The sequence below is a fragment of the Aplysia californica genome, unplaced genomic scaffold, assembly GCF_000002075.1.
Source record: "Aplysia californica isolate F4 #8 unplaced genomic scaffold, AplCal3.0 scaffold01412, whole genome shotgun sequence".
Classification (NCBI taxonomy): Eukaryota; Metazoa; Mollusca; class Gastropoda; order Aplysiida; family Aplysiidae; genus Aplysia; species Aplysia californica.
This window is the reverse complement of record NW_004798682.1, coordinates 51,517-63,079: the sequence shown is the minus strand read 5'-3', so window position 1 is coordinate 63,079 and position 11,563 is coordinate 51,517. Positions and strand designations below refer to the sequence as shown.

Below are 11,563 nucleotides of genomic sequence, written 5' to 3'. Positions count from 1 at the left end.
AGTCCACATACACACACTCACACACCCCTCACACACACACTCCCACACACCCCAACACACAGTCGTAGTCCACTCACTGTGCCACATACCCCCCCCCCACACACACACCCCTCACACACACTCTCACACATCCCCACACACAGCCCTAGTCCACTCACTGTGCCAGTCGACTCTGTATCCAGGCATAGCAGCTGTTGTTGACAAACTCACAGCCCAGATTTTTGCCCCACTCGTAGTGTCCAGCTTTGGAGTAGTCGGCTCTGTACCACCTGGGGATAACACGACACACCGCGACTGATTGAGAGGCTGTCTTAGACAGGTGGCTCTTAGAGCAGACTTGACTGTATTTGTGTACAGCGGAGATTACCAAGACTTTTTCAAGAGTTTTCAAGACCAGATTTATTTTTTTTCAAGACAAATAACGTGTCATTATGGCAAAAAAATTTCCGTTCAGCATGCAAAAATACATTATGGTAGACCTCAGAATGAGTAAAGTCGAGGCCTTCTAAACTTCGAGGAAATATTTTTTACAATAGATCTAGTTAAAATTTTGATTTTTCATAAGACTTTTGCCAATTTCTCAAAATTCCAAGTTTTCCATGTCTTGAAAAAGAAAAAATCAAAAAATCCCAGAGTTTTCCCCTTTTCCAAGACCTTTACGAACCTTGTGTGTGTATCAAAACGTAGGTGCAAAGACCTACATTAATGTTGGTGTAAAAAAGCACACAAAAAACAGGAAAAATTGTCTACGACGGCTGCCAATTGTGGGGGATAAAAGTAGTCGTATTAGACAGGGGGGGGGGAGGGGGATGTTTTACACAGGCGACGCGTGCGACGTACCCGGTGTCTTCCATCATAGCCAGAGTGATGCGTGAAATGACAGAGTTCTGTGTGTATGTGCCCGTCATAGCCTCATTCTGAAACACACACACAAACACAAATATATATATTATATATACTCATATACATACACACTCACATGCATATATACCTGCACACACACACAAACACAAACATACATATATATATTATATATACCCAATTACATACACACTCACATACATATATACATGCACACACACACAAACACAAACACACATATATATATATATTATATATACCCAATTACATACACACTCACATACATATATACATGCACACACACACACACACATACACACACATACACACACACACAAACAAACACAAACATACACTTACATATTATATATACCCACATACATACACAATTAATATATACATGCACACACGCACACACAAACATACAAACAAATACATACATAATATATACACACACACATACATACACACATACATACACACACACACACACACACACACACACATACACACACACATATACACCATACACACACACTAATATATACATACACACACAAACACACAGCCTGAATAAGTCCATAGGACCAGATATCCAGTCACTGCTTTATCCAGAATGCGTAAAGTCGAGGCCTTCTAAACTTCAAGGAAATAATATTTCTACAATAGATCTAGTTAAAAATTTGTTTTTTCTTGACTTTTCCAAGAATTTTGCCAATTTCATAAAAAAACAAGAGTTTCCCATGCTTTGGAAAATTGGAAAATAAAAACAAAATTCGAAGAGTTTTCCAGTTTTCCAAGCCCTGTATGAACCCTGCACCAGTAGCCAGTAGGTTGCAACTCCCCCCACCAAAGGGTACCACTCACACGTCACAACCTCTCTAACATAGAAGATACATTTTTTCTCTCAGCTCACTTTGTCTTCAACCCTCATCTCTTCCATACTGATCTACTTAGCGAGAATCTAGACATGCAAGTAAAACAAAAAGAAAAGTAATTTTTAAAATATTTTTTTTTTAAACCCCAAAAACCAAAAGAAACCCCAAACAGACCACACTATCTGGGTCATCATTTAAAAGAAAGACCTGTTTGTATCAAGCGGAGCATTCAATTAATAAAGATAATAATGATAATAATAATATTAATAACAACAACAACAATGATAATAACAATAATAATAATAAATAGCATTAAATGCTATACAAATTTTGTACAGCTCATATCCCCACGCGACAGAAAACTCTATGCTAGTTACAATTACCGTTATTACACCAGCAAACCCTAGAACACCCAAAAACATTCTAGGCTTCCCGTGGAGCATACAGTGCACGCAGTTGAATAAACGCTCAAACACTAACAAATAATAATAATAATAATAATAAATAGCATTTGCATAGCGCAAATTCCCGCTCAACAGCAAGCTCTATGCACTTCACAATCTATAGCATTACCCCAGCAGACCTCCTGGTAGCACTCTGAAACAGTCTCAACTTCTTTAGTTTAGTTTTTGTAAGAGTTCTACAGCCCTTGCAACACAAAAAGGTCATATAAGTGCCGAAGATTAGATGTGTTTCAAGAGAGTAACAAACACAAAAAGAAGGAGGGGAGATGAGGACGATAGATGTTTGATAGGAAAGAAGAAGCAACTTGTACCTCATCAGGAATTCAAATAATAATAATAACATAAATAAATAGCACTTGTATAGCATATATCCCGCTCAAGGCAAGCTCTATATGCGCTTCACAATCTATGCTATTACCCCAGCAGACCTAATAGCACTCTGAAACAGTCTCAACTTCCTTGGAAGCATATTATAGTCCAAGCTGTCATTTTAAAGGCACTAAAACAGACTAACAAGATACAAGCTGCCAATAAAGCGCTCAAACACTCACAAACTGACAAGATCAACAACTCGTACAAGAACACACATCCAACGCACAACACGTTGGGGGCCGTGTACTGTGTACCTCAAAGACACGCTTCTCCCAGTGTGTCAGCACGGTCCCGTCAATGCCCTGGTCCTCTAGCTCCGCCCCCTCCAGCGAGGGACAGTTGAAATGTCGACGCACCTCCGCCTGAGGACAGCCACACCCACACATTATAGCTTTAGTTTTTTAGGACTTTTTTAGTTTTAGTAACAGTTTTTTAGTTTTTGTAAAAGTTTTTTAGTTTTAGTAAGAGTTTTTTAGTTTGACCTAAAAGGTTTTTTTAGTTATAGTAAGAGGGGTTTTTTTTGTTTTAGTAAAAGTTTTTTAGTTTTTGTAACAGTTTTTTAGTTTTTGTAACAGTTTTTTAGTTTTTGTGTTTTAGCTGTTGTAACAATTTTTTAGTTTTAGTAAAAGTAGTATGAGGTTTTTTTAGTTCTTGTAAAAAAAATTTTAGTTATAGATCTAGTAAGAGTTTTTTATGTTATAGTAAGAGTTTTTTTAAAGTTTTGTTAGAGTTTTTTTTTGTTTTAGTAAAAATATTTTAGTTTTAGTAAAAGATTTTTTAGTTTTTTGTAAGAGTTTTTTAGTTATAGTAAAAGTTTTGTAAGTTTTTGTAAGAGTTTTTTAGTTTTAGTAAAAGTTTTTTAGTTTTAGGAAGAGCTCTACGGCACAATACAAAAAGGTCATATATGTGCTGAAGAATAGAGGTGTTACAAGGGAGTAACATACAAAAAAAAAGGAGGAGAGATAAGGACGATAGATGTTTAATACGACAGAAGGAGCAAACCCCACCAGAGCACCCGCCAACCACCCACTGTAAGAGTTTTACACCGGTTGCAATGCAAATAGGTCATATAAGTGCCGCAGATTAGAGGTGTTTTACTAGGAATTTAACGGCACTTGCAACACAAATAGGTCATATACTAATAATAAGAACATTTGTATCCCGCCTTTCCCCACAACATGGGCCCAAGGCGTACGACATTGGAGATTAAAAACTCATTCATACTAACACCATACAAATTCATCATGTGTGCACTTTTTTGACAGCAACATTCTTTCAGACAATAAAAAATGCTCATACAAAAAGGCAAAGGTTTTGTCCATTAATTAATTATTATAAGTGCTGAAGCTTAGATGTGTTTTCATTCTAATAAGAGCTTTACAGCACATGCAACACGAATAGGTCATAATATAAAAAGCAAAAAATTAGAGGAGTTGCTAGAGAGTGACCTAAAGAGAAAAAAAAAGGAGGAGAAGAGATCGACTGCTCATTTTAGTTTTAGTAAGAGTTTTACGGCACTTGCAACACAATAAGGTCATATAAGTGCCGAAGATTAGAGGTGTTACAAGAGAGTAACATACACAAAAAAGGAGTAGGAGAGAGAAGGACGACAGATGTTCGATAGGAAAGAAGGAGCAAACCACACCAGACCACCCGCCAACCACCCACCGAATGCTCACTGTAAGAAACTCCCTCCTACGTCACTTTTCAAAAAGGCGTACGGTGAAGCCCTCAACTATAAGTCGAAATAAAGGACGAGAAATTCTGATGTTTGAGGAAAAAAGAAGAAGAAGAAGCAAACTGCACACACACAGACACAATGGAGCAGCCGCCGACCACCTATCCACCTACCTGCACCCTCGGGGTCACCATCATGTTGACATTCTTGGAGTGCCGGACGCCCGATCCGTCCATCCAGTGTGGCCGATCCACCACACGTACGACCGCCGAGCTCCATTGGAACATGCCCATACTGCAACAGACAGTTGGCATTGGCACGTTTTGTTGGAGTTTTAGGTATAGTTATAATAATAATAATAATAATAATAATAATAATAATATAATAATCATAATAATAATTATAATAATAATTTAATCATAATAATAATAATAATAATAATAAATACAACAACAACAATAATAAAAATAATAATAATAATAACAATAATAATACTAACAGCAATAAAATAATAATAATAGAAATAATAAAACAATAACAATAATAATAATCATAATAATCATAAAAAAATTTATTAAAAAAAAACCCAATAATAATAATAATGATGATTGCAAGAAAAATAATTATAAAAACAACAATATTAATAATAAATAACGCTAATGATGATAATGATGATGATGATGATAGACAGCATTTGTATAGCACAAATTCCCACTCAACAGCAAGCTCTATGCGCTTTATAATATGTGTCGTGTTACAGCGCGGTGGAATCAGGCTCTCGTCAAAATAATCAAAGTGAAGAAACTTGCATTTTTCCACAGTTTTGTGAATTTTTATCAAATTTTTGTTTTTTGACTCAACACCTTTCATGCACATTAAAGAACTCATTTCTGGGAGGATTTTTCTGAAAAGCGCTGATTAAAGGGACAAAAATGTAAATTCTCATTTACCATGGACTCTTAAGCTAAGGAAAAAACTTATCTATGGCGGCCATTTTACCTCTGAAAACAGGTGACCCCGACCTCCTTTGTTTGCAAATATCTTGACTTGTATTTAAGATAAATGGATAATTTATTCATCCACACAAAGACAAGTGAACAAGCTTTAAGATGATACCAATAACTCTACATGCCCAAAAATTGACGAGAGCCTGATTCCACCACGCTGCCTCACATATGTGTCGTGTTACAGCGCTGTGGAATCAGGCACTCGTAAATATTTGGGCATGTGGAGTTATTGGTATCATCTTAAAGCCTGTTCATTTGTCTTGCTTTGGGTGAAAAAATCGCCATCTATGTGGAATAGAAGTCGAAATATTTGCGATTGAAAGAGGTCAGGGTCCCCTGGTTTCAGTGGTGAAATTAGCGAGAAAATGGCTGCCAAAATTTGGAAACTTCAATAGCTAAAGAGTCCTTATCAGAAAAATGACATATTTTGTGCCTTTAATCAACGTTTTTCAGTAAAATTCACATGGGAATGTGTTTTTACATGGCTATAGAAAGGGTTGAGCCAAAAAGCAAAAATTCAAGAAAAATGGCCGAACTGGTGGAAAAATATCTGTTTCTCTAATCTGGTTATTTTGACGAGCGCCTGATTCCACCACGATTCCTCACATTTGCATAGCGCAAATTCCCACTCAACAGCAAACTCTCTAGGCAGTTTCCAATGTATGTTAGACGGACGACAGTTACTTTGAGGCCTACCTGTAGCTCAGCGGCCTCCCAGACACGGGGTCTCGCGCCGTCAGGGGGTTCCCGTCATCGTCACGGTAGAAGGCGTACAGGCCAGCCGTGAAGCCCTGGGGAAGTTTTTGTGAGAGTTTTACGGCACTTGCAACACAATTAAGTCATATATGTGGCGGAGATGACCGGTGTTACTACTAGAGAGTAACAAGCAAAGAAAAGAAGGAGGAGAGATAAAGATGATAGATGTTTGATAAAAGATTTTAGTTTTTTTAGTTTTAGTAGAGGGTTTTACGGCGCTCGCAACTGCATAAGGTCATATGAGCGTCAAGGGGTGGATGTCAACAAAGAAGTCTTTACAGGGAATCAGACTTACTCTGCTCACCTCTCTAGCTTCAACAGCACAAAGTCTGCTTTGACTATCAAGGCACCCCTGAAATAGCAGGTCACAAGAGAGTGACAAACATACAAAAGAAGTAGAGGAAAATGACTATAGTAAGGATCAGGAAAGAAAAAGCAACAGTTCCGTGTTGTAGATCAGGCACAGTTATGAGCGTGACATGAGTCAACCCATTTACAATTCTACTATGCTTGAACAAGAAATGTCCCCCCTTTGGGAATGGCCTAAAGACACTTCAGTCAGTGGCACTGCCCCGCGGGTTGTGAGAGTTTTACGGCATTTGCAACTCAATTAGGTCATACATGTGGCGGAGATGACCGGTGTTACTTCTAGAGAGTAACATGCAAAGAAAAGAAGGAGGAGAGATATGGATGATAGATGTTTGATAGGAAAGAAGGAGGAAAGATAAGGATGATAGATGTTTGATAGGAAAGAAGGATGGGAGATAAGGATGATAGATGTTTGATAGGAAAGAAGGATGGGAGATAAGGATGATAGATGTTTGATAGGAAAGAAGGAGGAGAGATAAAGATGATAGATGTCTGATAGGAAAGAAGGAGGAGAGATAAGGATGATAGATGTTTGATAGGAAAGAAGGAGGAGAGATAAGGATGACAGATGTTTGATAGGAAAGAAGATCAGAGATTTTAGAAGACAGTAAGATACAAAAAAAAAAGAAGGAAAGATAGGGACAATAGACATTTGTTAGGAAAAAAAGATTAGAAATGTTATTAGAGAGAGTCATACATGATAATGACAATCTTTATTCATCTCGCAGGAAGAAATTTGTCTTGGTTGTTAACAATGGCAGTAGACGTTACAAAAGTTAGACTTAAAGGTGCACTCACGCAAACGCACAACAAGACAGGACATTAGGCCAAGTAAATACATGTCTCACGGGCTGGGACAACCCGCTCCGTAAAACATTCTCTCTCTCTCTCTCTGTCTCTCTCTCTCTGTCTCTGTCTCTCTCTCTCTCTCTGTTTCATTTGTAGCACTGTGTGTTCAGTAACCTCACTGCAGTTGGTATGAATGAATATCTATATCTGTCTGTTCTTGCATTTTTGGAAATGTATCGTTTACTGCGGGTCGATAGTTGAAATTCCGATGTCAGTGGGTGGCTATAGTCACTAAGAATTATTTCTGCCTTTTTTAGAATGCTTGAATATAAAAGAATGAGGAGAGATAAAGGGACAACAGCTGTTTGATGGGAGAAAAAGGAGCAAACCACACCCAAAACATCATCCACGGAAGGGAGATGAGGATGATGGACGTTTAATAGGAAAGAAGGAGCAAACCACACCAGAGCACCCGCCAACCACCCATCACACAGGCAAACACCTACCTATGGCAGAAGCAGAGTCCCTCACCGGGGCAGTGCTACTGACTGAAGTTATCTTTAGGCCATTCCCAAAGGGGGGACAATAACATGTTCTTATGCACAGCAGAATTGTAATTATAAGTGGGCTGATTTATCAATGTCATGCTCATACTGTGCCGGAACAACATACGGGGGGGGAACTGCAGCTTTTTCTTTCCTCATCCTTTCCATCATCATTTTTTCTCAACTTCTTCTCTCTTGTGGCCCGCTATTTCCAAGTTGCCTTGATGGTCGAAGCAGACTTTGTGCTGTTGAGGCTAGAGAGGTGAGCAGAGTTCGCCTGATTCCCCGTCTGGACTTCTCTGTTGACATCTACATCTTGGCGCTTTATGACTTCATGCAGTTGCGAGCGCAGTAAAACCTTACTATAACAACAATACCCCTTGGCGCTCATATGACCTAACGCAGTTGCGAGCGCCGTAAAACCCTGTCCCTGTCGTTTTATGAGAGAAAAATTCTGAAATTATCCAAACTGAGCCCAAAAATGTGAAATTATGCGGTTCTGTTAATTTCAACAAGGAATGATAAAGTAAAAATAATCAGAAATTATGCACAAAACGATCAAATTTTGCTTAATTTATGCGAGATGCGTAAAACCACGGGGACAGAAAAGCTTCCTAGAACAAACAAACAAACAAACAAACAAACAAACAAACAAAGAAATAAAGACAAGCCGAGGGACTGACCAGAGCGTGGAGAATCTCGTGCTTCATGGTGGACAGGAGTTGTTGCTGGTTCTGGCGGGATGTGGAGATGGAGTTGGGGCAGATGCTGAAGTAGCCAGCCACTGGTCTGTGGAGAGACAGAGAGAGGGAGTGAGTGAGGGTGGGAGAGAGAGGGGTGGAGAGGTGGAGAGAGAGAGAGAGAGAGAGAGAGAGAGAGAGAGAGAGAGAGAGAGAGAGAGAGAGAGAGGGAGGGAATGAGGGAAAGAGAGAGAGAGAGAGAGGGAGTGAGAGAAAGAGAGAGAGAGAGAGAGAGGGAGGGAGTGAGAGAAAGAGAGAGAGAGAGAGGGGGTGGAAAGGTGGAGAGAGAGAGAGAAAGACATAGTTTAGTTTTTGTAAGAGTTTTACGGCACTTGCAACACAACAAGGTCATATAAGTGCCAAAGATTAGAGGTGTTACAAAGGAGTAACAAACACAAAAAAGGAGGAGAGATAAGGACGATAGATGTTTGATAGGAAAAAAGAAGCAAACCACATCAGAGCACCCGCCAACGACCCACTAGAGAAAGATATAAATATATTCTATTAGGCATAGAGATGGAGTTGGGGCAGATGCTGAAATAGCCAGCCACTGGTCTGTGGGAGAGAGAGAGGAAGGAAGAGAGTGAGAGAGAGAGGGAGAGAGGGGGAGAGAGACGAGGGTGGAGATGGAGTTGGGGCAGATGCTGAAATAGCCAGCCACTGGTCTGTGGAGAGAGAGAGAGAGAGAGAGAGAGAAAGAGAGAGAGGGAGGGAGAGAGGAAGGGAGAGAGTGAGAGAGAGAAGTGGGGGGGGAGAATGAGAGAGGGGGGGGTGAGAGGGACGGGTGGAAGAGAGAAAGGCATAGATACATTTTAACCAACGTGGAGATGTGAGCTGAGACAGATGCTTAAATAGAACATGCGCACACGCACATGCGCACACGCACTTGCGCACACACACTTACGCCCACATGCATGCGCACACACACACACACACACTAACACACAACACACCTGTCGAGAGCTTGGTCTTGCTGGCAGTGGGCAGCGTAGGCGATGGTCTGTCCCTCGCGACATTTGCGTGACGGGATGGTTGCGATGTAGAGGATGAAGTCTGTGTCGGTGATGCCCGGGTATGACGAGGGCTCACGTACGTACTGACGGGTCAGCGGGTTGTAGTACATGCAGCCCTGGCAAAGAACAGTACGAGAAAAAAAACTTTATTAGGGAAAAAGTAAAGTAAAGTTGTTCCAGCATCCGATCCGGACATTGGGGATTGCCTTTTAGTGAGACAACTTCATGGGCCTTTGGCATATTGTGGTAGAGTGGCCAGTTTCTTTCCACGAGGCCTTCACTTCCCCAACTTGAAGTCAGGTACCCATTACTGCTGGGTGAGCAGGAGGGGATGATAAAAATCTGTGTCCGAACCGAGGCTCAAACCCGGACTTTCTGCCTCTGAGACGAGTGCACTAACCGCTCTGTCACTGCACCCTCATTAGGTATCACCATTTATTAGGTACGGATATAAAAACAAACCACGGTACATAACTGAAAAACATTTGTGAGAAGTTTGACTTAAGAAAAAGTACATGTATCGTAAACAGAAGTTTTGGGGTTTTTTTAGTAAGTGTTTTACAGCACTTGTTTAGTTTTGGATTTAGTAAGGTTTTACGGCACTCGCAACTGCACAAGGATTACAACACTTCATCATCAATCATCATCATCAATGCCTTTCACGCCTGGCAGGGTATAGGCCACATACAAGCTCCTTCCATTTATCTCTGTCCTGAGCCATCCTTCCAAGCTCGTTCCAAGTGAGCTTCATCTCCTCCATGTATCCCGTGGCCTACCCCTGCCTCGTGCTCCTTGTGGGTTCCACTGCAATGACTGTCTTGTGGTGTTTCCGCTGGGCTTTCTTAAGGTGTGTCCCATCCAACGCCACTTTCTTAGTCCTATTTCTACTTCTATATCCTTTTGTCCTGTCCTTTCCCACAGCTCTTCATTTCTTATTCTATCCTGCACAAGGATTACAGCACTTGCAACACATCAAGTCATATAAGTGCTGAAGATTAGAGGTGTTACAAGGGAGTAACAAACACAACAAAGAAGGAGGAGACATCAGGATGATAGACGTTTGATAGGAAAGATCATAGGAGCAAACCACAGCACAGCACCTGGCAACCGCTCACGATCAGCAAGTGAAATACCTTGGTCAAGTCAAGAGAAACATACAAACAGACCTCAATAGGGCTGGGCAATGAGTCGCTTTAGAAAAATCCGGACAATATGTCAGTGCACCTCTTCGGTAAATAATATGTTATGAACCGGTTCGGCAAATGGGTTATAACCACTTTGACAAACGGGTTAGCATCACTTCAACGAACGGGGGCACCCACTTCGGCAAACGGGTCAGGAAAAAGAGTTAAAAGAGTCTTAATTCGGATAATGTCTTATTGAGGATTACCCGATACTCCGAATATTTATCCGGATTTTGCCCACCTCTAGACCTCATGACAGCCACGCTGCAGGGGAAAATAGAAGCACAGACAAATGGTCGCTTCTAAAGACAAGTGGGCAAACCTAGATTTCGGTGGGTTCAAGAAATCTTGACTTACACCAAAAGTGGGCATTGCTCTACCTATAGGAGAAGTTTGGTTACATTGGTGTGTATATTTGTTTGGTTATAGAAAAAAACTCTCCTTGTCTTTTCAAGAAACTGAACAAAGGGCAAAAACTTTAACTTCAATTTTCTCAAAACGTCAGTTTAGTTAGTTTTAGTAGAGGTTTTACGGCAACTGCATAAGGTCATATGAGCGCCAGAAGATTAGAGGTGTTACAAGGGAGTAACAAACAAAAAAAAAGAAGAAGGGGAGATAAGGACGATAGATGTTTGATAGGAAATAAGTAGCATTTTTCGGGATAGCCCCCTTGTGCTTAAAAGCGACCATATACGACCTAAATTGTGTTGATGGCAGCGTAAAAAAACCCAACCCACGTACAACAAGTAGAGTCCACTCTCACCTCCAGATGCTCCTCGGGTATGGTGATGTCCCCACACACCGTGGTCTGCAGACAGCCGTGCATGCAGTACGTGGTGCGGCCCCGGAACTTCACCTGGCTGCTCTCACACTTCCTGCGCAGCCGAATCGGCAGATGGGTGGCCCG

The 11,563-nt window shown here is 40.7% G+C and overlaps 1 protein-coding gene across 1 annotated transcript in view; it reads right to left on the bottom strand.

The window, feature by feature from the left end:
- Window positions 1-11,563, bottom strand: part of LOC101853282 (leishmanolysin-like peptidase) — a gene marked incomplete in the record, with an annotated part of 24,879 nt that overhangs the window by 7,920 nt on the left and 5,396 nt on the right. The window contains 8 exon segments of the mRNA XM_035973560.1: window positions 172-269; window positions 841-917; window positions 2,830-2,937; window positions 4,427-4,547; window positions 5,957-6,051; window positions 8,403-8,508; window positions 9,413-9,588; window positions 11,420-11,563. Coding sequence (XP_035829453.1) covers window positions 172-269; window positions 841-917; window positions 2,830-2,937; window positions 4,427-4,547; window positions 5,957-6,051; window positions 8,403-8,508; window positions 9,413-9,588; window positions 11,420-11,563 — 925 coding nt within the window.